Source organism: Cryptosporidium ryanae (genome assembly GCF_009792415.1).
Source record: "Cryptosporidium ryanae isolate 45019 chromosome Unknown contig_43, whole genome shotgun sequence".
Lineage (NCBI taxonomy): Eukaryota > Apicomplexa > Conoidasida > Eucoccidiorida > Cryptosporidiidae > Cryptosporidium > Cryptosporidium ryanae.
The window spans coordinates 67,968-95,371 of record NW_027125526.1 but is presented as its reverse complement, the minus strand read 5'-3'; the positions used below and the strand labels follow the sequence as shown (position 1 = coordinate 95,371).

Below are 27,404 nucleotides of genomic sequence, written 5' to 3'. Positions count from 1 at the left end.
ATATAAAACTAATAAGATGTAGCTTAATATTTACAATTTGAGTGAGAGCGATACTTTTTCACAACTAGATGAGGTGGTATTTTCGTTTGAAGATTTGCGAGAAGGTGGTCCGAAAAATACCCTTCTCTTCTTCGATGATTCTGTAAATACTTCCTCTATTTCAGAAGAGCTTTGAACCGATAGAGTTTTAAGAATATATTCAGAGTATGGATCTTCGACAACTTCACTATTCATATTTATATGTTCTTGAACAACCTGACTTTTACTAATTGAGTTCGAACAGAGGGAATTAGCTTCCTCGTCATCATCAGATATGTCAATTACCTCTATTTTGTTATTATGAAGTTGTCCTGAATTTAATTGTTCAAATTTAAATTCATTTTCAATCTTAATATTGTTATAATTCTGTATTCCTGATGAACTAATTTCTTTAAAGTCTACATCTTCCTGTTTATGAGTCGACTTTTGAACATCATTTACTTCTATGGGTTCTTGTTCCAAAGAGTTAGTTTTGTCTAGTACTGACGAGTTTATTAAAATCTTGTTATCCTTTTGAATTCCTTGGTCCGAAATCAGGCTTTTTACAAAATTATCAATGATTAGCATACTTGGTCTTATAACATAGTAGCAATAAGGGCATTTCCAACGTGTATTAAATGCCTTAATTGTAGAATTTATCTCAATAAATGCCCTAAGGTCAAAACAATTGATATGTTTGCAGAAATATCCTCTTGCAGGTAATTCGATTTTATCCATAGTCAAGGGGCATAGTACATTTAATGATTGATCCTTATTGAGACAAACAATATCATCCTGAGAATCATCAATAGCAGTTTGTTCAATGTCATTTAAGTTAAACTTATTTTCAATAATATTTCTGAAGTGATTTTTTGAAATTTCAAATGATATAGATCTTCTTGAAATCAAAGAATTAATTATTTCTTCCGAATTTATGGATCTCGTGTGAAAAAGACCAATGATAAAAGGTGCAGTAGGAATTAATAAACACTGTTTAGTGACAGAATCTTCCTGAAAAAGTGCATTTAATGTATTGAATGTAATATTAATACTCGTTTTTGAAATCAAATTATTTGAAATAATAAAATTTCTCAGATCTATGGGGCAATCCCTCCTTATATGATCATAACTTGGAGACTCAATGTTTTGAACAACTTTATGATTAACCTTTACTGATAATAATCTCGGAAATTCATGATTTAAATCCATTTTATCAAGCCTTAAGCAATAAATAATTAACCCATCTTTACTTGAAATCTCATCTGAACACTTCTCGCCAAACACCATTTTTGGAGAAAGAGAAAACTTAGAAGTAAATTGAGGTATGTGACTTGAATTCGAAAAATTAATATTTCCATGTTTAGGATGTATATTATGAATAGCTGTATATGAATAAAAAGTTGTAAAAAAAAGAGGGTTAATAGTATTGTTGTAAGGATCCAATGCAATAAACCTACAAAAAGGACAAACAAATTTCAGAGAATTTATATCAATATTTTTTCTTTCTCTTTTTGAGATTTCTTCTATAAATACCATCAACTGATTTTTATTTATTTCTATTTTTTCATCGTACCCAACACATAAGTTGTGGAATTGTCTATAACAAACGTCACATATAATACAACTGTTAAAAAACATTTGATTACATATTGAACAAACTAAATTCTGACTATTGTTTATCTTATAACATATTTTCCCGTATGCTTCATTTGCCTTCATATAATCCATCTCATTTCTTCCATCGAGTTGATTTATTTGTGCATTGATTGAAAAATCATTATTTAAACACGAAGAATTATCAACAACAGTTAGAACCTGACCAGATGCATTTGTAATAGTTTCCGGAGCAGCATCTAAGATCATTTCAATACAGTCATTTTTTTTTGTGTTAGACTTAATATATATTCCCAATTTTTTAGCTAAATCCTTTAAATCCCGAAGTTTTTGTTTTCTAAGATATACAATCCAATCATCTCTATTCATTTCTTTGTATAGCACCTTTAGTTTAAAATTCATTAAGAATTAAATCAATTCACTCGTTTCATGAGCAATTGAAAAAAACAGTTACCTTTTCTAAATAGTCTGTGGCGCTACCTTATTCTGGTTAAAATGCAGATCATATTAAGTTTAAAATAAGGCAATAAATCAAAAAATAAAATGAGATACAATTATACAAGTAACGGTATTAAGCTCCTATACGGCGAGTTATTATCAATCTTTAGCATAGGCATTTTCCGTAACTAAAGCGATTTTTATCCTCACCTGCCTGTAGATCTACTATTTTATTGGCATTGTTAGAATCGGAACTAGTGTCATTTCGAACATCAGTGACACCTTCCTGATTATTTTCCAGAACAGGTAATGTTGCAGCGAGTTTTTTAAAAAGAGACTTGATATTATAACCATTTTTCGCGCTTGTCTCGATAAACATTATATTATTCTCTTGAGCCAATTTCTCTGCTTCTTCATATTTCACTTGCCTTCTATCTTCTAAGTCAGCCTTATTTCCAATAAGTGAAATAATTACATCCTTCCCACGCTCATTTCTTACATCTTCTATCCACTTTGTGGTGTTTAAAAATGTTGACCTGTTTGTTATATCGTAAACAACGACAGCAACTGAAGAATCTCTGATATAGCTCGGAATCAGGCTCCGAAACCTTTCTTGACCTGCTGTATCCCACAGTTGTAATCTGATTGTTCTATCCTCCAAATATAATGTTTTGCTTAGAAAGTCAATACCTAATAAGAGCAAAATAAACAATAATGTTTCTTTTAGGTGACGAAAACATACCTATAGTTGCTTGATAATTATTATCAAATGTATCATACATGAACCTCGTAATAATTGATGTTTTCCCAACAGATTGTTCGCCAAGAAAGACAAACTTGAATTTACTGATTTGGTTTCTATTTATTGTATCAGCCATTGATAACTACTTGTGAGTACGAACAGTTTGACATCAAAAATGTGAGAGTGAATACTTGGTAATTTTTAAAAAATTAAATACACTGTGAAGATCAATTTATTTTATCGTTTAGAAAAAAAAATTATTCTACAATTTTCGACTTTTGAATTTGAGGGGACAATAAGGGGGGGGGGAAATCTTGTGAAAGTATAACAACGGAAATTTTGAAATCGTAAATTTCAAAAAAGGATATAAATCCAATAGGTCAACAAAAATTATTATCTGATTTAGTACCTTTTTTATTACTGAGAAAGGCGTTCGAATAATTATAAACCATTTGAGTTGCAGTCTGTGGCTTGACCAATTTAAGTCAAAGAGGCACTACTTTTCTATTATATTAACTAAACGGCATACCACAAAGTTAAAATACTCACAAAGTTTATTTATAGTAGATTTGGGGTTAATAAACGCGAAAACATGTGTGCATCTAAATTACACAAAAGTATCAAATTAATGTCTTTACGAGACTATTCTAAATGGAGAAATGTCAAAATAATTCAACTTTTAGGGATTAAATGTATCTTCTAATAATATTTTAATAACAATAGGTATATTTTAGAATATATTTGTGTAATATAGTACCGTAACCATTACAAAATTTAAATAAATCAACTGTTTGAAACATATGGATTAAATGCCGGTTCATTTTCAACTTCGTTAACTCCTCTCGGCAAAACAACAAAGGACGCTTTAGCTGACTCGTTAGATAAATTCTGGAAAGAAAAATAATGTCCTGGAGGGATATGCGCGTAACACCCACTTGAAAGCTTGAACTCATATTTATTATCTAGAGTATAAATGAATGAATTAGCCTTACATGATAGTATGTGTACAACAATAAATCCATATTTATTTATTTCACTTTTAGTTTTTGTATTTCCATTTATCTTTATTATTGTGAGTGTAAATTTCTTGTTACTTAAAAGGGATGACATAATAAGCTCGTCCGAAACTTGTGAAGAAAGACGCTTTAAGCTTTTAGATATTTCAGAGTTCATCAATATTGCACCTTCATGTTCAGGAACATTACCAAGAGATGGTAATTTTTCGATATTTTCAATTACAGAACTTTCACCCTTTGTAGCTAAATTCTTTTTTTTTCTCATTTTTTAAGTGTCAAATATTTAAGATTCAGAAAAAACCCTCGAATTGATTAATTGTCAAAAAAAGATTAACCTGCTGATTTTATTACATTAATAATTAATACGGAATATGGTGATTTAACTCTATTAATCGAGGAAAAGAAAGTTTTCCCACATGTATTATGTTTCTCTTTTTTTTGTAATTTTTTGAGAAAAAAAATAAAATGCCCGCTTGAACGTACGATCGTATAGTGTTTATTCTTGAATTATGAAATAATAGATTTCTCAATTGAACTTAAAACCGTAATTAATTTTGAACTAGTGAGTCTTTTATCAATAATTAGCTGCTTTAGTGCGTCAAGTGTCTCTAGAAGTGATGTATTTATCTGTGGAAATGATTTAGAAATAGAAGTCACGAAATCTAATGATGATTCAAGAAATAAAGTAAAATTTTCTATAATATTCTCGTGAATTTCACCTTTATTCTTCAACTTTATTATTTCTTGTGCAATACTAAATACTCTTACAATTGTCCTCTCAACCACTGGTAAAGATGTAACATTAACGTTTGAAGGCCCCTTAATGGGGTCTGAAATGGTGTTATGTGTCTCTACGACAATATTTGAAAGCAATAATAACAATAAGACACAATGGATTATTTGTTTTTCAATCTCATATCCTGATATTCCAACTCTTTTAGTTACACTGTATTTTCCCCATAATTCAGTTAGTGTTTTCGTGTTTAGTAATTTATCCAAATTATTTGCAATCTTTGGTGGAACAAACTGCTCTTTTGCAATTTGTACATTATTCTGACAAATAAGTTTTGCAAGAAGCTGAATTTTATCAAGAAATTTATTTAATGAATTTTTAGATTCTCCATAACCGTATTTAATCCCGTTTTCAATTAAATTTCTAGCAACATCATTCTTTCCCAAAATCGTTTCAACAAACAAGGAAAGTTGCTTTATTGTCAATTTGTTTTTAAAATTAGTTAAATATATTATTTTGTTCCAAACTATACAAAATACCTCATAATCCATATTTATGAAGCATTTTGTTATTAAATTTTGGTCTTTGATTATTTGATATAAGTTTAACATCATCAAGTAAATATTGCACAATATTTCAACTGAATTTTCACCAAAAAAATATCTTATGTTAGAATTAAAGTAATTTTCAGGAGAAATTAATAGATCTTTAAACTTATTTTCATCTTTGTAAAATTCTGAAAGTAAATTCAAAAAACCATTCTCACTTGAATCAGTTGGAACAGTGAAAAGTAATTCAATGCTAGAGTAAAAAGTCATATTTGGCTCCATGTAAAATAATTCCAACCAATATAGTGTAGATTCATTAATACTAAGTGTCTCTTCACAACTATTGATAAGATATTTTCTTTTTAAAAACCATTTATTTATCTTATCCCTAATACATTTACTAGTAATTAATGACTTTGCGTTTTCGTATTTTTTATGGAAAATTGGTACTAATGGAACAAAGAAAGACTCGGGTATTAGTATCGCCATTATTTCAGAAAATAAAATTTTCCAAATTCTGCCATTCAAAACGCTCTTATAATTTTTCTGTCTCCATGAATCTATCCATCTTAAAAAACCTCTCCAGGGGATGTTTTGCAGTTTAATCCTAATCAGAATTAAATTAAGCTTTTCATAATCTATTGTTCTAGAAAACAAATAAAGAAGGAATATGAATTGGTAATTGTCAGTTATTTCAGTTCTTAAAATGGTATTCTGAATGATAAAGAAATATCTATTCTCCATTAACTCAATATAAATAGTTACTTTGTTCAACCTTAACCATTCAGACAAAAAATCCAAAATAACAATAATAATGTTATCTAAATTATTTGTTTCTATCAAAAAGTTAACATATCTTTTTATATTTAATTGGTTTAGTGGACATAAATCACCAATTGTTTCGTTATAAGAATATGACTTGTTATTTTGTGGTCTTATTGAAGAATTAATAGGTTGAAATTCATTCAGCTTATTTTGTATATTTGAGACAGCAGAGGAAAGGGAATTAACAAATGGAAAAATATAATCGAGTTCAACTTTAATACTTTTCAGTATTACAACAATCAAGTTAGGAGTGCACCAAAATAAATGGCTTAATAGACAACATTGATTATTATGTATTAAATCCATCAAAATAAAATCTGTTTGATTTGCCATTTTGTCGCAATTATCAATATTGCAATTATTAACCAAATTAGGAAACGATTCCAAAAATTTAAATATTGTAGAATCTGATATTTCAAGAGAAGTACTCAATCGCACTAGGTTTAACATGCTGATAATAACTCCATTAGATATTGTTAAATCTTTAATTTTGTTTAAAATTATATTCATGATTCTCAAAAAATAATTTAATGAAGGATTCATTAAATATGAACAATTACTAAAGGAAAATAACATATAATTAACTATATCCTCCAAAAAACCTTGACTCGACTTACAAATAGATCTTAAAATATTCAAAGCATTTTTATTTACTACTCCATTTGATGATAAACAATTACTTAATGAAAAGATCAATATAAATATTAATGTTTTTTTTTTTAAATTTAAATTATTTGTTTTTAGAGAGATTATTGACATTGATAGTTCAAATGAAGGAATAGTTATTAAAATTGACTGAAAAAATAATTCGTTTCTTGAAATTTCCATCCATAATTCTTCAAATGAAGAAAAGCTATTCAAAATAAATCTATCAAGATAAGGTGGAACCAATAGTGGATTTTCTATTCTAGATATAACTAAAGATTTTAACTGCAATAGTTTATGACCCAACTCAGCCTGAAATTGAAACGAAGATGATGCTAATACCCTTATATAGACAATTGCAAAGGATAATTCTGCTAAGTCAGGACTCATCTTCGTCAGAGTATTACTTACAAAGGACATTAGCTTCTCAATAATACTTTTTATAATTCGAAAATGGCTATCTTTCTTCAGTTCATTGAAACTATCAATCTTATCCTTATATAATAACAATATTGTTAATGTGCAGGGGCAAATATTATACGGACTAATCAAGAGAAAAAAAAGTGACTCTAATTCTTCATTAAACTCGATATCAATGATATCTGTTTCAATAAGCTTTTTCCTTTTTATCAAAGCAATATATTCAAAAGTAATTAATTCCCAAGTTAAATAATCAATGGAATATGCTAAAAATAAGTAATTTGCGATATAATTTGTAATATTAAGCTCCATGTTTTCAGTTTGAATAACAAAATCATCAAAATAAAATCTAAACGCCAATTGAGATATTAAATTAAAAACATCTCCTTCACTTTCAAAATTTAAATCAATGAAACTTATTAACTTCTCCATTTCAGCAATATCAGTCGAGCCTAGTGTTTTAAGCTTCGTGAGAGTATCATCAATCAAAGGGAAATAATCATTTTTCTGCAAAAAGTGTTCATCTATAAACCTTGTTATAAAATTGATCTCTTTATTGTAAAGTGGAGAGTATGAAGTACTTAATTTCCGAATTATTTTATCACCTTTCAATAGAAATGCAGTCAATATGAATACATATCTGGAGTACTTAAATTCAACTGATCTCTGAAACCAACTTTGGTCTAGAAAAGAAGACTCGTCATATAAATACAAATAGTTAAATAATTCAGAGGGATTCAATCCTAAAATCGACATTATGAATTAGAAAGCAAGAGTAAATAAAATTAAATTCGAGTGCGAACGCGCACAATTAATAAAAAAAAATCTAGTAATCAATAAAACATGAGAAAAGGAGTGTTCTTCTAAAATTAGTCTATTCGCTTCAAGATAAACTTGAGTTTTAATTTATATAAATCCAGTACCACCTCAGTTCTAATTTTGTTCATTTTATGTATCATTTACCTGATCCACATTGTTAACTTCCGTCTTACTCTCTTCATCCTCTGGTTCTAAAACCGCATTTCCAAGAGAACCGGGTTCTGCTTGTTCTAACACCTCTCCTATTTCACTAAACTTCTTTTTAACTTCTACTTTGGAGCTCAAACTTGAGCAACCATCCTCAGCAAGTTCATTTTCCAAACCACCAGGGACGTCTATATCTTTGCCTTCAAAAACCAACTTTTCGCTTTCATGACTCCTGTAACTATCATTTTCCTGTTTCTGATCTTTGATTTCAATAGATACCTCATCTTTCAACTCCACGTCTTGATAATCCTCTTTGGTACTCTGAACTTGGTTATCTGAGGCCTCGCTCCTAAGGACCACATCATTATTTGATTCCAATGCTTGCTCAGTTATTACTTGTTCAGTGATATCATTTTCGCAATTATTTATTGAATCTTCATCATTAACTCCTTTATTAACTGCCTCCCCAAGAACCTCAGAGTCATCTTTTATACCAATCTCATCTCTCGGGGAATGTAATGAAGCTTCAATTATTTCCTTTTTCTCACCATCATTCTCATTAACTATAAATTCACCCACAATTTCCTTTATAGAAGAATCTTTAGATCCTATCGAATCGTCACCTTGCCTAATAGAATCACTGGTCTTCAAATCCATTGTTGCCAAGCACTCGTCGAATTTTTGTAAGACGCGCATTTGTTGAAGCTCCACATTATTTTTCGGTAGTTTTTTGTAGTTATCATGTAGACCATTAGCTTTTAACAACTCTTCTCTTTGCTTCAAATATTCCTCCCTCAAGGTTAAACCTTCTCCAACCAAATTACCATCTTCTAGCGAAGACTTTATCCATCTCAACCTACTACCATCCTTCCATTCTCCAACCTTACCCTCTTTCTTAGAGTTATAAAATATTCCAATACCATGTTGTTTCCCATTTTTCCACTGTCCAATGTATGCGCGACCATCAGGCCAGGTAAATTTTCCATCTCCATCCTTTTTATCATTAATATACTGCCCTTCATAACATCTATGATCTGTCCAATCAAACTTCCCAAACCCAAACATGTGATTCTTCAACCAAGAACCGGTGTATATCCTTCCATCATTCCAATAATATACTCCATAGCCATTTATTTGATTAGCATCAAAATTTCCGATATATTTAGAGCCATCATGCCAAGAAAACTTACCGAACCCCTGCTTCAATCCATAAGCATAATTTCCCTCAAAGTTACTACCATCAACCCAGCTTTCAATTGCTTTGCCATGTTTCTTGTCATTCTTCCATTCCCCAACATACTTGCTACCATCAGAGTGTGTGTAGGTTCCATAACCGTGTGCCCTATCATTTTGCCATTCACCTTCATACCTGTCTCCATCTGTATGAATAAATACTCCATATCCGTTCGCAACACCATTCGAAAAGTTCCCTTTGAACACAGCACCATCTGGCCATCGTTGCACTCCATAACCATGTTTATTTTCTCCTAACCACTCACCCTCATATGTTATTTTGTCTTGAAGTTCAATTAGTCCACGTTTCTCTACCTTCAATCCCAATACTGGAGGAGTTTTTTTCTTTTCGATTGTTTTCTCTGTCTTAGATGCGCAACTACCCATTATAGAAAATGTACCACCTTTTCACTTAAAGAAAAATGCACTTATATGAGAGTGGGTCTTCCTTATTATGCTTCTTAATTTAAAATTCCTTCAAACTGAGGGCAATATGTAAATAGCAAATAATTCTTTTTATTACAAACTCAGTTTAATTTACTTGATAAAATCCTTTTATTCTTTTCTACTGCTTTCCATCAAGTGGGGAAACGCAAAAGATACCCACACAAACCTATTACTTTCCCGCCTGAGTTGAGTGATACATGTGGTGTTTGCTCCCGCCTAAATGCATATCTTTTATTCTGTAATTTTAGACAGGTTGCAAGGTTTTAATCTGAATTATTTGCTTTTATAGAGGTTGAATTCTAGATATTTATCATGAAAACAAAAAAAGTGCTTGTAACTGGTGGTTCTGGGTTCGTTGGTTCACATATAGTTAAGTACCTTTTAGATAAAGGCTATCATGTTATCTCTTTGGACAATCATTACTCTGGAAGTAAAGAGAATGTGGAACCTTTTCTTGTAAATCCGAATTTTGAGATGATAGAACATGACATAATCGAACCTATTGACCTTCAAGTTGATGAAATTTATCACTTGGCTTGTCCTGCATCACCCCCTTATTATCAGAAGTCCCCTACCTACACTCTTAAGACTTGTTTCATTGGAACAATGAATATTTTGGAGCTTGCTAAAAAATCAAACTCCAGGGTAGTTTTTGCTTCCAGTTCAGAAGTGTATGGCGATCCTCTTATTCATCCACAAACTGAGGAATACTTTGGTAATGTGAATATAGTTGGGAATAGAAGTTGTTATGATGAGGGAAAACGCGTTGCAGAGACTCTATGTATGGATTACAATAAATCTTATGGAGTTGATGTTAGAATTGCTAGAATTTTTAATACATATGGCCCAAAAATGTTACCCAATGACGGCAGGGTCATTTCTAATTTTATTGTTGCAAGCCTAAAGGGTGAGAAAATACCTATATATGGAGACGGCAAACAAACTAGAAGCTTCTGTTATATATCTGATACAGTTGAAGCTCTCTATAACTTGATGAATCTTGAAGTGAAAAATGGAAGTAATATATTACCTATCAATATTGGGAATCCAGTTGAAATATCTATTATTGAATTAGCAGAGATAATAAACGAATTGAATGGTTTTGAAACTCCTTTTGAGTTTAGATCAATTCCAACTGATGATCCAAAAAGGAGAAAGCCTGATATTTCCAAAGCAATCGAAATTATCGGTTGGACTCCAAAAATTGATTTTAAATTGGGGCTCAAAGAAACGATATCTTATTTTAAAAAAAATTTTAAACATACAAGTTACGAAATTGTGTATCAAGGGGAAGCGAATTTACTTTAGGTGGTTTTCATTCAGTTTTTTTTTTATGAATTGACTTCTCGCTTAATGAATATTACTGGAAATTGTTTTTCTCAAATTGAAGCTTAGGTTATACTGATGTTTTTTGCTGAATCTAGATAACTTGCTTTCATAATAAATATTTGATCTGTTAGTGTTAAATTTTGTACCATTTATGTTATTCTCAACTAATTCTCTCATTTTTAGTTTAACATCAAATTCCTTTGCTGTTTCTGTGATATAAATCTTGTTTTTTTTTGCTTCGATTTCTTTAATTTCATGATTAATCTCGATATCTTTCAATATATTCTTTTGTTCTTTAATTTCACCTTCCTCAAGTGTAATTGCAAGTTCTAGATCCTCTATTTCTTTTTTTACAATATCATTTATTTGCCTGTATTTTTCTATTTCTTCATTTTTAGTTGCTATTTTAATTAAAGTTTCACTCAACGCCTCTGAAATAGATTTATATCTTGATTTAAGTTCAATAGATTCAATTTCTAATTTTCTCCTTTCATCTTTCAAAATATTTATTGAATTATCTAGTCGCTTATATTCATTCTTCAATGATTCCAAATCTCCTTCAATTCTGGAAGTTTCGAGTTGTAGAATATCTCTAACAACTTTACTACTATTTTTTCCACTTAACTCTTTTTGGTATCTTTCCATTTCATATTCGACTCTATTAGAATACTCTATCATTTTTGCTGCACTATCAATCTCTGCTAACTCTTTTATTTTGACCATTGCCTCTCCCAAATCCCTAAACAAGTTATCTAATTTTATATTATAACAGAAAAAAGAGAAAAATAACTTATAAACCTACTTAAATTCATTTCCCTTTTATTAGAAGACACATCTAATATACTTAATTTGTCTGAACTCATCTTTTTAGTAGTTAATATCAAAAATATTTCTTTATATTAAAAGTATCTGCATTCAGAAAAACAATAACATGCACATATATATTAAAATATATCCCCACAGTACATTTTAATTACAACAATTATTCGAACTATCAATTTCGAAATACTTCGATCCTAATATTTCATTAATCTTAAAAAGTTAATAAAAATTTTGTTTTATTTTATTTATAATTTATATGGACTTACTGTTGGTCTCTTCTTCGGATTCCATTGGATGCAATCTGAAATAAGCTCGACTAAAATCCTTTCTCTAATAAATTGTATATTTTTTTTTATTATATATTCTTCTTTTACTTACTCCTCCGTAAAGAAACCATCTAACAATTCAATCCAAGAAATTGGACTGACATTCAAATTTAAAAATGAAAAATCACAACTTCTTGTTATCGAAGTTGGAACAAGGTTAACTAGTGAACTAATGTCCTCAGAATTTGGGTTTCCAAGAACTTCAATTATTTTTAAAATTTGGAATGGTTCGTCTAAACCCTGTTTATAGGAAGAAAATCTACTTCTTAGTTTTTCTGGGCAACGTCCTGAAGAAAATGAATATATAGGGAGAATATATTACAAATAACTTACCCACAAATATTGGGTCAAGTGTGAATAACTCTGCAAATATGCACCCCAAAGCTGTATATAATAATAAAAAAGCTCTAATTTAATATTTAGAACATACCCCAGATATCAATTTTCTGATCATAATTACAACTTCCTAATAGCAACTCAGGTGCCTAATTATGTACTTATTTCTCTTAAAATATAATTTATTACTTACCCTATAGTATCTACTCACAACATATGGCATGTTTAACCTATTGTTTGTGATCTTTTTAGAAGAGCCTAAAGAATTATTTTAGTTTTTCATTTAGTTAATAGAGACTTACCCAGGTCACAAATATTTACTATACAATCTTCATTGCTGCTACTTAAGCTTAATAAAATGTTATCGGGTTTGAGATCCCTGTGTGTATAACCCAAAGAGTGCAAGGCTGATAGGCCTTTAACAATCTGGAGAGAAATGCTTTTGATCATTCTTACCGGTATTCTATGTTTGTGATTTGTCTTCCTTAGAATTCTTTGTTCCCTTAAAAAAGTCCCCAAACTCTTATTCATTAAAGGCATTACTATATTTTGCATAATTATACCTCCCGGAGTAACACTATAAAAACTATTTTTTATTTGTGCCAAACCTTCTTTGTTTTTTACACTTTCCATAGCTTCAACTTCTCGACTTACAAAAGTTATTTACTTTACTCTTGTTAATTATTTAGTAGCTTACCTCATCATATTTTGCCACTTCGGTCTCCTTTTAATTGCAATAAACTCATTATTCTCCAAATCCCTCGCCATCCAAACCCTACCTAAATTAATTAATGTTATTCAAAGATCTTTGTATGTATCAACTTACCAAAGGTTCCACTTCCTATCTCTTTTATTAATTCATATTTATGAAATTCCTTAGTACTTGAGTTCATATCTGTCTATTTAAAAAATCATAAAATAATGCTCTTTAAGCACCATTAGGAGCATCAAAATATAATACACACACACATTTGCATGTATTCATTGCAATACTTGACATTAAAATCATGCAAAATATATTTGCCAAATAAATCAATTAAATACTGATAAATAATGGCATGCAACATGTTGAAAATTACTTTTTTCCCGCATAAAATATTTACATTTTGGCGCAAAAAAACGTTTAAAGCGGGTAATAATTGAGACAGGTTTTCCTTATTACATTAACATTATCTAAAATCAATGTCAAAGAATTCTGTCTTACAAAATACACTAGACGTGTCTATCTTTTTCGGAAAGTACATTAATCTTTTTAGAGACATAAAAAGCATTAAGAGAAGGTTTACTCCGAGTTTACTTGATTCCACTTGTCTTCAAATATGGAAAGTTCGATGGATTTTGTCGGTTGTTTAACCGGTCACTCAGATTGGGTAACATCAATTGCTGCTCCACCAGACAATTCTGACATAGTTGTATCTGCGAGCCGTGATAAGAGTGTTTTGGTTTGGAGCTTGGGGGATACCGACAAGGGTCAGAATTCTGTAGGTTCCGCGAAGATTCGCTTAACTGGTCACAATCAGGCAGTAAATGATGTTGCTGTCTCAAGTGACGGTTCCTATGTGGTTTCTGGTTCTTGTGACAAAACACTAAGGTTGTTTGATGTGAATGCAGGAAAGTCAGTTAGAAATTTTGTTGGACATACTTCTGACGTCTTTTCAGTTGCTCTATCACCTAACAACAGACAAATTATTTCGGGCTCGCGTGATCATACAATTAAGGTATGGAACGCAATGGGAGTTTGTATGTATACTATGTCAGATGGCCAACACAATGACTGGGTATCATGTGTGCGTTTTTCACCATCCACGGAACAGCCACTCTTTGTATCTTGTGGTTGGGATAAAGTTGTGAAGGTCTGGAGCACAGGTTTCAAGCTTACTTGTAACTTGGTTGGTCATTCATCTGTATTATACACTGTTACAATTGCCCCCGACGGTTCGCTATGTGCTTCTGGTGGCAAGGACGGAGTTGTTATGTTATGGGACGTTAATGAAGGCAAGCATTTGTATTCTCTAGATGCCAACCACTCGATAAATGCGTTATGTTTCTCGCCGTGCAACTATTGGTTATGTGCCGCTACTGACAAATGCATCCGCATTTGGGAACTTGAACACAAACTACCCGTTGCAGAATTCGCGCCACCTATACCTATTAAGAATGGTCTCCCATGGTGTGTATCATTAACATGGTCAAATGATGGCAAGACGTTGTTTGCCGGTTCAACAGACTCCAATATCTACGTATATAAAGTTAGAAGTTAATTAGCTACGCGTCTCAAGTAGAAGGGATATAATTGAATAATTTATGAGCTTCTATTTGAGGACGTTAGCATTGGTTAGGCAATAAAATAATACACCTTAATCCTAGACTATCTTTTCCTAAACGCTATCTTGTCTAAATGTCGTCTTAGGCTATTCAAGTTGTTCCTTTGACCTGCTTGATGTTGAGGTGCAATAGTATCCCCTATTTATTAGGAAATTTTTTATGGATTGCTGACTTCTCATTATCCATCTCTTTTGTTCTAGTATGTTATAATGTGATATTATTGATACTATTTTTGTGACTTCACAGGTGGCTTGGATATCTCTAAGTGCTGTAACAAAGGTATCTGGCTTAATCACAAATGAATTGTGTTCGCAATTGTGAATCAAAATGTTTAATGCACCTAAAATAGATTCGCATCTAAGTAGCTGTGACTCGCATATTTTTAGTAATGACAGACCTGCCTGGAAAAGAAAAGGAAGTCCCAGAAGAAGAAAATTATCCCATATAATTAAAACTATGGGAAATGAAAGAGTGTCCATAAATATATTTTTAAACCAGGTTATTACAATAACCTCAAAGTTTACTCCTAAAGTATATAATAAATGTTGGTAAAGTTGTGGAAAGTTCGAGTAGACAAAACTTTGAAATATATGAGAAATGACCAACCAAAATCTGTCATTTTTACAGATATCAATAACATTGTCTGAATTTGAAGTTATATTTTTGAGGGATTCATTTTTGAAGAAACCATCAATATCTATACCGTAAAGACTGCTTTCTAGTTTATTAATAATGTGATTTGTGTTTGAATTCAAAAAATCAGATGAACTCAACATATTTAATATGCATTTAAAAGCTGTGGGTGGCTCCATATACATGAGGAATACAAGTATATACTTAATAATACATGGTTGAAATCCAATACTAGGAGAATGTGTAATCAATGCACCAATTGTATCGAGAAGTCCTTTAATTATTGTCAAATTTGAAATAGAATATTGACTTTCATGAAAAATATTGGTAGAATTATCATCATTTTGAATAGTGCAATCTTTTACAGAAATTCCGGGGTTTCCATGAGATTCAATGAACCTGTTTAACGTCAGAACTTCTAAAGAAGAAAAGTCAGGGTGTTTGTTCGACTCGATTTTTTGATAGTTAGATAATGTTAATTTATTATAGTTTTCGCTTGAGCAAAATATTCTACCTTGTTGAGCTTCATTCTTAGAGTTTACTAGATTCTTCAACAGTTTAGGTACTGATACACACTCTGAATCTATATAATATTCATTTATATCTATCAAAGGGCTCACTTTTTTCATATCGCCTTTTTTGTATGAATAATCCCAGTCTCTTGCAAATCCACATGTTTTTAGTAAAATGAATTGTACAAATGAAGAAGAAGAAATATTTAATACACGATCTCTTGTATCAACATAAGGAGAAATTTTCTTTTTCTCACATATCTTTTCATTTTTATAATAAATTGATTGTATTTCTCTTGCATATTTAGATAACAAAGCAATATTCGTACTATTTAAATCATATTCCCTTATACATGCAATACTTTGAAAATGCCATATATAAAAAAGTTCGTTTGAAACTTTTATTTCATTTCCAAGTGCGATTTGCCATATTTTATTCCTTAAATTAATAGGAACTCCAGTATTCCACAGGTCCAATAATAACTGTGAATTAGGTGTACCAAATCTAACACCTCTATCGACTATTGGTATTGAGTGTAAATGGTACGAACTATTAATCTTTTGATGCAATATATGAATCCAATTGGAAACACTACTCCAATCATCAATAGAATTAAAATTTTCAAATGAGCAACCTTTAAACACAGGAATCGTCCTGATATTGGTTATCTTCTGCTTGCTGGCTGAAATATACAGGCTCTTATTTTGGTTTATCCAATGTGACCCAAAAAACCATGAACAAAAATCATCTTTGGAAATAGGATCAGACACTACTTTCAGATAATTTTCAAAACTTGGTTTTGAGTATTCCTGATAATGTTTACTCCTCGTTAATGATTTATTATCGGGTGAAACTATGTCATAAACTGAGATAGGAATTGAGTTACAGTTCCAATGAATACCCCAATTTGGAAGAATTTCCTCATACCATCTTTTTTTCTTTATGTGCGGGTTAAATAATTCATCACTATGAGAAAACTTGTTTTTTCTGTACTTAGTAATCTTAACTATACCTTTGGAGTTATCAGTATTTACCTGAGATATTTTATATTCTACAAACTGTTTAATTGCTGCTTGCCACTGCTTAACACATAAATCTTGTATTTCAACAGACAAAAATTTGTAAACGTTTTTTTTTGTTCTTATTACTAGGGTTCTATATAGAACAGAAGTTTTATCTAATTTTTGTGTGTCACAACAAAAACAAGGTATTGAAATGTCGGGGCTCGGGAGAGAAATACAATCCGGTTTTGCAAAATAGCCCACATCCAAAGAAATAACATTTGAAATAGGTATTTTACGTTTTTTGAACCTTTTAATTAATGAAAATTTTACACTTGTGTTTTCCTCCACACTATGTTTACCTGCTAACTCTCTCCCTTTGACTATAAATTTTCCGTCTAGAACTTGAAAAACAAGAAATGAAAGATCATTAGATAACTTTAGAAATACTTTTGGAAAATGATTTTCTAGCTGAATTTTTAACTCGTCACTGACTTCGAAACAATCTTTTATATTTTTATCTAAACATTTCTTTCTGGAGAATAGTTTTTTCAAGCGTTTAAAAATATTTTGTGTTGGATAAACAAGGAGAAATTCACCCCCTTTCAAAAGCATTTCTATACTGGAATTGAAGTTTTGAAACTTATTTAAACCAACATTATTATTAAATTTGTCACTAGAAAACTTAGAAATTACTGGTGAATCATTATGGAAGTTGATAATGGTGGAACTTTGTAATTTAATGTTACAAAACTTTGATTCATTCATAGATATTCTAGATAATATCCTCAAAACAAAATCATCAGATTCACGTGAATTCAAAAGAAATTGAATCAAAACATCCAACAATGGTATAGCGGATGTAATGCAAAACCGTTCTTTGGTGATGACAACTTTATCGGAAGAATTAGATAGTTTTGGGCCAGACAATAATAATGTCCTTTTATAAGTCAAGTCTTTCAATAAACTAAAATAAAAATCAAAAAGATTTTCATCTAGTACCTTTGTTCTTGTTTCATAAACTAATAGAAGAATAATATAAATACAGTCTCTTAGGATCCAAAATGAACTCAGATGTATTGAATACTTAGCTGGATAAAAGTTTATAGTTGAATTATCACAGGAAATACTGCAAACGTTATTATCACCCGATTTGAAGTTTCTATTTGAAATTTTGTATCTACCTGAAATACCTGGAATAGATGCATGAACAAAATACCAATTAATATTTATGTAATGAGAAGACAAAATAAGAATTAGAGGTTGAATATCACATATATCTAAATTCAATAGAAGTTTTGAAAGTTCAGAAGTTGAATCTCCAAACATAACTTTAATTAAGTCTGTCATTGAAACAGGCCCAAAATTTCCAGAAATCCTATACCTTAAATACTCAACCTTCATATAAATAAAACGAGGATCATCGTTACATGAATATAAGTACTTCATCTTATCTTCTATAAGCAAAAATTTTGCGAAAATATCCTTACCAAAGCATAAAACAATCGAATTTATCAGTTTATTCAAATTTTCATAATTCATATCTCCAGAAAAATCTACCCAAAAACGAATGAGATCATTAAATTTTGAATAATTGTAAATAGTACCAAATGCAGTGTTAAAATTATTCAAATTGCAGAAATCAATGCTTGAGTTTAAATCTAAAAGACTCATACCTGTGTTTGGTCCTAAATGACTCAAATATTCATTACCACCATGAATTTCCAATTTTTTTTGAGATTTTGAATTTGAGATGGCTGAGCAAATATTTGAGTTATCACTAGAATAAGAATTTTTTTGAGATACCATGAGTGTGAAGCAGTATAAACAAACTAAAGTATGGCAAACATTCCAAAAATCATAAGAAAGTGCAGATTAAATATTTATAAATTCTTTCAACAGCACTTTGCGATTTACCCCTACTCCGCGGCACATAATTTTAGTCGCGTCTTCATTTTTAATCTGATTTGTTTATTATATTGTGAAATCATGGAGACTGCAGATCACTACAGAAAGATAGGCAACGAATTGTATAAAAATAAAAAGTTTGATGATGCAATTTATAACTATGATTTGGCAATCGAGAAGGACCCTCTCGATATCTCTTTGTTAAATAACAAAGCTGCAGCTTATCTTGAAAAGGGAGACTTTGATAAATGCTTGGAGATTTGTCAGAAAGCATTAGAAATGAGATTTGAAACAAAAGCGGATTATACAAAGGTCGCAAAAGTATACAATAGAATGGCTTCATGTTATACCAAGATGAAGGAATATAAAAAAGCAAAAGAGATGTACGAAAAGAGTTTATTGGAAGATAATAACAGGCATACAAGGACATCATTAAGAGATTTGGAAAGCCTAATAGAGAAATCTGAGAGAGAAGCATACATTAATCCCGAACTTGCAGAAAAACACAGACTTGAAGGTAATGAATTGTTTAAACTAAAGAATTATCCCGGTGCAAAAAAAGAATATGACGAGGCAATAAGGCGAAACCCAAATGACGCCAAACTGTATAGTAACAGGGCTGCCTGCTACATGCATTTGTTAGAGTATCCGTCAGCATTACTTGATGTACAAAAAGCAATTGACATTGATCCAACTTTCACAAAAGCCTGGTCAAGGAAGGGCAATATTCACTTCTCCTTAAAGGAGTTTCATAAAGCACTCCAAGCTTTCCAAGAAGGTTTAAAATATGACCCTGAAAATAAGGAGTGCAATGAAGGTCTAAAAAATACTATGAATAAGATACAACAAATATCTTCTTCTGATCAAATAGATGAAGAACAAGTGGCACATGCACTCGCCGACCCTGAGATACAGTCTCTTCTTTCAGATCCACAGTTTAGACTTGTTCTTGAGCAGTTAAAGCAAAATCCATCCACAATTTCACAAGTTATTCAGGATCCAAAAATCGCTAATGGAATACAAAAATTGATGGCAGCCGGAATACTAAGAATGGGATAAAATTGGTTTTCAGGTCTACCTGGTCTCAACTAATCCCGGTACAATTAGGCGCCAAATGTCAACCACTAGGTGCGCGACCCTTCTCTACTTTGCAATTACTGTAGATTTCTTTGTTGATTATTTTAACTTTTCTAATAAATTGTCTTAAGAATAATTTAAACTAGCAATAAACGATTAATAAGTTAACTATGTCTACTAGTTTATCTTTGTGAAATGAAGTCTATTTATTTATTTATTTATTTACTATCAAAGCCACTATTTCTGTATTGGAAATTTGACTTTGTGAGAGCTCATGACACGATAAGTACCAAAATTTGTAATGCTATATGTAGTAATGGTAGAGTATTTAATCCGTTTTCTCCACCTGTAGAACCGACATGTGGCTCTTATATTTCATGTAGTAAATGTAATTTTGGCACTACAACAAAGTTGGACCCTTCAACAGTATGTTTAAACGTATTTTCTACTCATTTATCCAATTATGGAGAAGAACAAATAACCTTATTTCACGGAAAATCACATTTACTTATTTCTCATAGCAGTACTTATAGTCGACTATCAAAAGAAGAAAATGTTAGGGATTTAAAAGAAGGTGGAAAAAAACATGGCCTTTTCACTCTTTCACTTGATTGGGAGAGAATAAAAGGTGTTGATGCTTCTAAATGTGAAAATGGAATAGCAGAAGTTGAGTGGACATTATACAACACAGGTGTTTATAGAAACTGGGATATTACTGCAATAATTGAAACAAGACCAGAAGCAACATTCCCGTTTTGTTTTGAAAACGTAGAAGTTCCACTTGATACTACAAGATCAACTACTATAGGCAGAAAGATTCCTACTAACTTAAAACGACTAGGTAGTCGAATTAAAGGTACTCCAAATGCTATCAGAATAACAAAAATAATAGCAGTAAACCAGCCTGAAATGAAATTAAATCCGACAAAAACACTTGCACTTCTTTTAGAGAAATATATATCTTTCAGAATCATGATAAACAATGTAGATGTAAAACAAATATACCTGCATTCATTTCATGAAAAGAATGAATTGAAAAGTGAAAATGATATTGCTTCTGATTCTGACTCTTCAAATAAAGAAACATCTGCAAGTTCTCTTGAAGAATCTTTAAATAACAGAAGCTTGAGGAAATATGCAAAAGTTGGACTTATAAAAACAAAAAATAGTTTAAACAAGTTTGCTGAAAAGGTATATGATGAGATTAGGGGTAAAAGCTATACAGAACCATTGATACTTGATAGTTCACTAAGCTTAGGGTTTTATTCGTGCTTTCGTGTATTATGTAATAGAAAGAAGTATAATAGTCATGTGGACCCTTTAAAGTTGAAATCTAAAATACCTTTGTCAATTATAACGGCAAGGGAAGTTCATAACGAGGCATTAAAAGAACACCTTCCTTTAATTCCCTTAGGTCACACAATTCCATTGCCTATTTACAAATCCGAATATTGGGCTTGCGTGAGGGAAGAAGATAAACCAGAATGTGAAAGTAAAAAAATTCAACATTTAAAATATGATAAATATTCGGGGAGTATTACATTAAGTTCAATTAATGAAACAATCCCTGATATAGATCTCATTAAAGTTGATTCAACACAAAATTTAACAGAGTCTAAAGATGTGAAATTGTCAAAAAAAGGAGAAGGCGAGTTTACAAGTGAATTTATGGATATATTGGCATTGATTGCTATCACAAACTCTGAGGTTCTTGAAAATGATGTTATTGTTGATGGGATCATAAAATCTGATTCCCTCGGTGAAACAGAATGATAATAATAATAATAATAATAATAATAATAATAATAATAATAATGATAATATATATATATATATATATATATATATATATATATATGTAGTTTCCTATTATGATTTTTACTTTGAATTTGTTTGTCAGTTTTTTTTTTTTAATTTATGGTTATTTTTATATCATCCACACATTTTTATTGCCTCGCTAAAAGTTAATGAATTCCCTTTTTCGATGTTTCTAAATGTGTAATCTAGGAAATTCAAGTCAACGAGAGAGGAACCCTGAACACCAAATCTGGATGTGCTAGGGGATTCATCAATGAGACTGTCTACACAATTACTGTTCTGTGCCTTATTTTTTTGAACAAGAGTTTCTCGAACTGTTTTTGCAAATGGGGCGGAAGTTTTTCTTAAACTATCCCAATCAATTTCTATAGAAAAATTATAATTGTATGAATTTAGGAATATACTCACTTACCATTGAAAAAAGGGTGCTTCTTAATTTGTTCACCATCAAACCGTTTTGAAGGATGGCATAAAAGGTTTTTTAATAAATCTAAAGCTTCTGGAGAAATTTTCCTGCAAGGATGTGGTAATAGTAACAATTTTTCCCATTGCATCACCTTTATCGCAACTTTTATTGGATTGTGTGTATCATCATTAAACGGAACCCCCCCATACAAGCATTCATACATTAAAATTCCAACACTCCACCAATCTACAAGGTGTGTATACCCTTGTCTAAGAAATATTTCTGGTGCCATATATTGTGGTGTCCCAACCGTAGAATGAATTGTTTTCCTATCCAAATGTTTAAGTGAATTGTTTTTTTTATTGTTATTTGCGCTTGAATACTTATCTGTGTAGTTTTTCTCCTTTAGTTCTTTATTGAATAAATTATCACAAGAACTCACCACTTGTTTTTCTTCATTAATTAATTTATCATTCTCTTCTGTTTCAGTAACTTCAACTTTCCCAAAACTTTTAAAATTCGTCTCAAGTCGTTTGTTAAAGGTCACCTCTTCCTCAATTCCTGGAGCAAATTTACAAAGACCGAAATCAAGTAGTTTAAGATGTCCTTTGGAATCGAGAACTATATTGTCTGGTTTCACGTCCCTATGTACAAATCCAAGTTGATGAACCAAATCAACTGCATGAACTAATTGTGCCATATAGAATTTTGTATCTTCTTCAGTAAATTTATCATACTTTATTAAATATGACATTAAATCACCACCTGGAAGATATTCCATTACTTGATATAGGTGTTTTTCATCTTGAAATGTGTAAAACAATTTCACAACAAAGTCAGAAGCATTTTTTACAAGCAATGCTCTTTCATTATAAATTCTTTCTAGTTGATTTTTTGTTCTGATTATACTTTTTCTCATTTGCTTTAGTGCATAGATATTTCCGGTATGCCTACACTCTGCAAGTCTAATAATTCCAAATGCTCCTGCACCTATAGGTCTTAATATTTTAAAGTCTCTGATTGAAATTCTTTTTCTCCTAAGTTTTTAAATTAATTAACATCTAAAAATTAATTCATCCCAAAATCTAAAGCTTAACTCACATTATTCTCAGATCTCGTTCATTTTCATTTTCTGAATTAATATCCGGATTCCTCGTACATCTTTCGATATAACTAGACTCAATTGATGATTTATTTAACAATATGCTCTGCTTAAGATTTTCTATGTTGTCAAGAAGCGTTATTTTATTTGTTCTTCAAATAATAATTAAATTTAAGGTACAAGAGAATGTTTGGAAACAAAAAATTAAACCCCATAACTTTTGAATAGAATAGAACCTACCTTTTTGTATTATTGTTCATTATTAATAACTTTATTATTTCTTAGATTATTGCCTAAATTTTTATCTATAAAATAATTTAATCATTACGTAATTTATAGTGCATGCATGCACCTTTGTCCACTTGGAGCATGAGGCGTTGCACTTTAATAAATTAATTCGTCTCCATGAATTATGATTTTAAAAATGTAGAAATGACATCATATAGAAATATATTCTTCATAAAGGAAAATTATATTAAAATTGAATACTATCCTCTATTATTTAGAAGTTTTTCTAACTCAAATACAATATATTTCAGTGAGATAATAATTACAAAAACTTAGCTTTAACTAAAATTAAGTTTAATTTTGTATCAAACTTACAGATTATAAATAAATAATACAAATATCTAGTTTATCCCATTGATGCTGTATATTAAGATGCAATAATATTTATAATTTAATATGTAATCGCAAATTTTTTTCACAAGTATGAAGTTGTCAATTCATTCCCGCTCAAAAAAATGATTTATTGCGATACAAAATGATAATATTCTTTTATTAGTGTTAAATATATATAGCTATTAAATAATGGAAAATCCTTATGGATATACAGACAAAGAAAAGGTTACAAAGCTAGATATAAACAAAAATACATCTAATAAATCCGAATCTTCGACTCCATCAAGTAGTTTTGAGTGTAATATTTGTTTTGAAAATGCATTTGAACCTGTGGTTACTAGATGTGGACATTTGGTAAGTTCTTATAATTGAATTTTAAATATTCTCAAACATATTTTCTTTCAGTATTGCTGGAATTGTATTTATTTATGGTTAGATAGGGGATATGGTGATTGCCCGGTTTGTAAGGCAGGTGTTACACAAGAAAACGTGATACCGTTATATGGCAGAGGAAGTGATAGTTCTGATCCAAGAAAGAAAACAAAGCCAAGACCTAGAGCAGAAAGGCCTGAACCAAGACAACGAGAACAAAATAACGCACAAAGGACCTTTCAAAACATGGAATTTACTTTTAATCTTTCAAGTTTACCACTTATTACAATATTTGGAAATCCTATATATACTCTTATCGGTCTACTTGTTTCTCAACGTTTTTTTTTCTATGAGCTTCAGAGAGCATTTCAATATTCCAATAGTAAGTTAATTATGACACCTCATTTTGAGTAAAATTTACATATTTAGACGAAGAGTTTAGGAATAAACTCATATCAAATATCTCCCTCTTCATTGGAGTTGCAATTATGTTGTATTTATTGTTTATTGAATGAATTATATTATTTTAAATTTTTTAATGTTTTCTCATGCATTTTTTCCCATCTCACTACCGCTCTGTTTAATAAAAGTTACTTTGAAAAGTAAAATATAAAAACAATAGGAAATTGAATACAAATAAAATGTCTCTATTTGAAAAATTTAGTGAACTTAGTTACAATGTTGAAGCTCCTGAATTAGTAGAAATTCCCCTAATAGATCTCGTTAAAATAGGACTCCATGCTTCAGAAATTATTATGAATATTTACAATAATTTCGAAGTGAAAGAATGGAATGTTGAGTATAAGAATTCAGATAACTCACCTGTTACAATTGCTGATTTAAAGGCAAATGAGTTTATTTGTACTCAACTTGCTTCAAAATGGCCTAAAATACCAATTATTTCGGAAGAGTCAAAGGTTGATGAATGGAGGATAAGGAAAAACTACAGGTAAGTATTAACATATAAAATATTATTTCATTTTAATAATTATTTTCAGGGCTTGCTGGTTTATCGATCCTCTTGACGGAACAAAAGAGTTTATAAAAAAAAACGGTGAATTTACTGTAAATATTGGGCTGGCAGAGGACGGTGTGCCAACACTCGGCCTTGTATGTATTCCCTTTCAAGGTACAGCCTATATTTCAAATAGAAATTTAGAGGGCACATATAAAATAACAACTAAGTCTACTTCAAATTTAATCTGTCATGACACTGTTGTAAAATTCATTTCTAAGACCATTTTTAATAAAGGTGAAATAGATACAGTAAGAGTTATAAGCTCCCCAAGTAGCAATGACTCACTGTTTAGGCTCTTTGTTGAAAAAAACTTTCCAAATAGCACTACAAAGTCGCGGGGTTCATCTATAAAATTCATAGAAATGGTAGAAGGAAAAGCCGACGTCTATCCAAGATTTATAGACTGTATGGAATGGGATACGTGTGCATGTCATATTATAATAAAACAAACGTGTGGGGAAATCTATCGAGTTATTGTTTCAGAATCAGGAGGAAATCCAAAATTTTTAATTGAGAATCCGTTGGTTTACAATAAAGAAAGTCTAATCAATCCATTTTTTGTTGCTTTAAGTGATAAGGTAAAAAAAAGACTAATAAGTTTTCAAATTGATTCAACGCAATAAAAAATATTAGAATTTATTTTAAGTACCACAAACACTGATAATTTACTCGAATAAAATAGAAACAAGGATTATATATGCAATTAACAACCTCGATTCCACTTCTCCAATTCTTATCAACTCCCCCCTTCCAACGTTGAATCTAAATTCAACTTGATTAATTACCCGCTAACTATCTTCAAGTCGTAAATATTAACATTTAGATATTTAAATTATTCCGGTCTAAAGTTTAGTATTTTATTTTCTTTTTCACTGTCTTCCATACTTGAATATTGATCATACCTTTAATTAAATAAAATTTACCCTAATAAAAATGGGGAAGGTAAGTTGACATTTCGCTCGCCTTGATTTTATTTATTAAGCATCAAAGGATTATTACAAAACTCTAGGTATCACAAAGGATGCATCTGACCAAGATATAAAACGTGCATATAGAAAACTTGCTATAAAGTATCATCCAGATAAACATGCTAACTCCAAACCTGAAGAAAAGAAAAAGGCGGAAGAAATATTTAAGGAGTTAGGTGAAGCTTATGAAGTTTTAAGTGACAAAGAGAAACGAAGTATATACGATCAATATGGTTCAGAAGGACTACAATCTGGATTTGGAACTGGTTCTACTGAGCAGGGTGGAATGGGTAGCGGGATTTTCATTGATCCCAATGAAATTTTTGCAAGATTTTTTGCATCAGACAGAGCAGGGAGTTTCGGTGACGATGAAGGGGCATCATTCTTCTTTAGTGGTCCATCTGGAATGTTTAGACAAGTTCAAATGTCGTCTGGTCACACTGGAAGATCAACTAGACAGACACCAAGAACTCATGAAGTCCCATTGATGGTTACACTTGAAGAACTCTATTCAGGAAAGCGCAAGAAAATAAAGATTACCAGGAAAAGATTTTCAAATCATAAGGCAAGAAATGAAGAGAATATTGTCGAAGTTGAAATAAAACCTGGCTGGAAGGATGGGACTAAGTTAACTTATTCAGGTGAAGGTGATCAAGAATCTCCAGGAGGAATCCCTGGAGATTTGGTCCTTATTATCCAAACAAAATCACATCAGAGGTTCACTAGAGATGATTGTCATTTAATAATGAAGGTTACAGTCCCACTTATTAGAGCATTAACTGGATTTACGTGTCCTGTGACAACTCTCGATAACCGCAACTTACAGATACCCATTAAAGAAATAGTTAACCCAAAAACAAGAAAGATAGTTCCAAATGAAGGAATGCCAATTAAAAATCAACCCGGACAGAAGGGTGACTTAATTATAGAGTTTGACATTAGCTTTCCAAAAAGTCTGACTAACGAACAAAAAAAATTAATTAGAGAGGCGCTAGAATGATATTATGAACCGCGGAAACAAATACTTTAGGACTTTTTTAAGTACTTTATAAAAACTTTTCTCCGTGTCATATGTATATATTAAGGTGTAGATTAACTATTAATTAATGTTAATTTTTACCATGAAATCAATATATATGAGATTTTAATTTCTGCCCAGATATTTTCTTTTTGATAAGTTTCGC

At 30.8% G+C, this 27,404-nt stretch overlaps 15 protein-coding genes across 15 annotated transcripts; 7 read left to right on the top strand and 8 right to left on the bottom strand.

Annotated features, from left to right (window-relative positions):
* Window positions 1–30: 30 nt before the first annotated feature.
* On the bottom strand, window positions 31–2,001 carry FG386_002539 (uncharacterized protein; the record flags this gene model as incomplete). Its single annotated transcript, XM_067341901.1, has 1 exon — window positions 31–2,001. One exon carries the CDS (start codon window positions 1,999–2,001, stop codon window positions 31–33), a length of 1,971 nt encoding a protein of 656 aa, XP_067198009.1.
* Window positions 2,002–2,236: 235 nt separating this feature from the next.
* On the bottom strand, window positions 2,237–2,948 carry FG386_002538 (RAB6 protein; the record flags this gene model as incomplete). Its single annotated transcript, XM_067341900.1, has 2 exons — window positions 2,237–2,760; window positions 2,813–2,948. 2 exons carry the CDS (start codon window positions 2,946–2,948, stop codon window positions 2,237–2,239), a joined length of 660 nt encoding a protein of 219 aa, XP_067198008.1.
* Window positions 2,949–3,595: 647 nt separating this feature from the next.
* On the bottom strand, window positions 3,596–4,093 carry FG386_002537 (uncharacterized protein; the record flags this gene model as incomplete). Its single annotated transcript, XM_067341899.1, has 1 exon — window positions 3,596–4,093. The coding sequence occupies one exon, from the start codon at window positions 4,091–4,093 to the stop codon at window positions 3,596–3,598; it is 498 nt and encodes a 165-aa protein (XP_067198007.1).
* A 242-nt stretch (window positions 4,094–4,335) lies between these two features.
* On the bottom strand, window positions 4,336–7,755 carry FG386_002536 (uncharacterized protein; the record flags this gene model as incomplete). Its single annotated transcript, XM_067341898.1, has 1 exon — window positions 4,336–7,755. One exon carries the CDS (start codon window positions 7,753–7,755, stop codon window positions 4,336–4,338), a length of 3,420 nt encoding a protein of 1,139 aa, XP_067198006.1.
* A 192-nt stretch (window positions 7,756–7,947) lies between these two features.
* Window positions 7,948–9,585, bottom strand: FG386_002535 (uncharacterized protein; the record flags this gene model as incomplete). The annotated part of the gene is made up of 1 exon (XM_067341897.1): window positions 7,948–9,585. The coding sequence occupies one exon, from the start codon at window positions 9,583–9,585 to the stop codon at window positions 7,948–7,950; it is 1,638 nt and encodes a 545-aa protein (XP_067198005.1).
* A 372-nt stretch (window positions 9,586–9,957) lies between these two features.
* Window positions 9,958–10,953, top strand: FG386_002534 (dTDP-glucose 4-6-dehydratase-like protein; the record flags this gene model as incomplete). Its single annotated transcript, XM_067341896.1, has 1 exon — window positions 9,958–10,953. One exon carries the CDS (start codon window positions 9,958–9,960, stop codon window positions 10,951–10,953), a length of 996 nt encoding a protein of 331 aa, XP_067198004.1.
* A 42-nt stretch (window positions 10,954–10,995) lies between these two features.
* FG386_002533 (protein kinase domain containing protein) lies at window positions 10,996–13,351 on the bottom strand (the record flags this gene model as incomplete). Its single annotated transcript, XM_067341895.1, has 10 exons — window positions 10,996–11,726; window positions 11,777–11,837; window positions 12,063–12,126; window positions 12,175–12,409; window positions 12,456–12,506; window positions 12,553–12,607; window positions 12,652–12,716; window positions 12,761–13,107; window positions 13,156–13,237; window positions 13,285–13,351. The coding sequence occupies 10 exons, from the start codon at window positions 13,349–13,351 to the stop codon at window positions 10,996–10,998; spliced, it is 1,758 nt and encodes a 585-aa protein (XP_067198003.1).
* A 426-nt stretch (window positions 13,352–13,777) lies between these two features.
* Window positions 13,778–14,719, top strand: FG386_002532 (guanine nucleotide-binding protein; the record flags this gene model as incomplete). Its single annotated transcript, XM_067341894.1, has 1 exon — window positions 13,778–14,719. One exon carries the CDS (start codon window positions 13,778–13,780, stop codon window positions 14,717–14,719), a length of 942 nt encoding a protein of 313 aa, XP_067198002.1.
* Window positions 14,720–14,869: 150 nt separating this feature from the next.
* FG386_002531 (uncharacterized protein) lies at window positions 14,870–18,739 on the bottom strand (the record flags this gene model as incomplete). Its single annotated transcript, XM_067341893.1, has 1 exon — window positions 14,870–18,739. The coding sequence occupies one exon, from the start codon at window positions 18,737–18,739 to the stop codon at window positions 14,870–14,872; it is 3,870 nt and encodes a 1,289-aa protein (XP_067198001.1).
* Window positions 18,740–18,919: 180 nt separating this feature from the next.
* On the top strand, window positions 18,920–19,897 carry FG386_002529 (stress-induced protein sti1-like protein; the record flags this gene model as incomplete). Its single annotated transcript, XM_067341891.1, has 1 exon — window positions 18,920–19,897. The coding sequence occupies one exon, from the start codon at window positions 18,920–18,922 to the stop codon at window positions 19,895–19,897; it is 978 nt and encodes a 325-aa protein (XP_067197999.1).
* Window positions 19,898–20,110: 213 nt separating this feature from the next.
* Window positions 20,111–21,688, top strand: FG386_002528 (uncharacterized protein; the record flags this gene model as incomplete). The annotated part of the gene is made up of 1 exon (XM_067341890.1): window positions 20,111–21,688. The coding sequence occupies one exon, from the start codon at window positions 20,111–20,113 to the stop codon at window positions 21,686–21,688; it is 1,578 nt and encodes a 525-aa protein (XP_067197998.1).
* Window positions 21,689–21,847: 159 nt separating this feature from the next.
* FG386_002527 (protein kinase domain-containing protein) lies at window positions 21,848–23,501 on the bottom strand (the record flags this gene model as incomplete). The annotated part of the gene is made up of 4 exons (XM_067341889.1): window positions 21,848–22,098; window positions 22,146–23,176; window positions 23,241–23,393; window positions 23,482–23,501. 4 exons carry the CDS (start codon window positions 23,499–23,501, stop codon window positions 21,848–21,850), a joined length of 1,455 nt encoding a protein of 484 aa, XP_067197997.1.
* A 550-nt stretch (window positions 23,502–24,051) lies between these two features.
* FG386_002526 (zinc finger protein) lies at window positions 24,052–24,749 on the top strand (the record flags this gene model as incomplete). The annotated part of the gene is made up of 3 exons (XM_067341888.1): window positions 24,052–24,216; window positions 24,268–24,616; window positions 24,664–24,749. 3 exons carry the CDS (start codon window positions 24,052–24,054, stop codon window positions 24,747–24,749), a joined length of 600 nt encoding a protein of 199 aa, XP_067197996.1.
* Window positions 24,750–24,875: 126 nt separating this feature from the next.
* Window positions 24,876–25,875, top strand: FG386_002525 (uncharacterized protein; the record flags this gene model as incomplete). The annotated part of the gene is made up of 2 exons (XM_067341887.1): window positions 24,876–25,183; window positions 25,233–25,875. 2 exons carry the CDS (start codon window positions 24,876–24,878, stop codon window positions 25,873–25,875), a joined length of 951 nt encoding a protein of 316 aa, XP_067197995.1.
* A 310-nt stretch (window positions 25,876–26,185) lies between these two features.
* Window positions 26,186–27,220, top strand: FG386_002524 (heat shock 40 kDa protein; the record flags this gene model as incomplete). Its single annotated transcript, XM_067341886.1, has 2 exons — window positions 26,186–26,194; window positions 26,243–27,220. 2 exons carry the CDS (start codon window positions 26,186–26,188, stop codon window positions 27,218–27,220), a joined length of 987 nt encoding a protein of 328 aa, XP_067197994.1.
* Window positions 27,221–27,404: the final 184 nt, after the last annotated feature.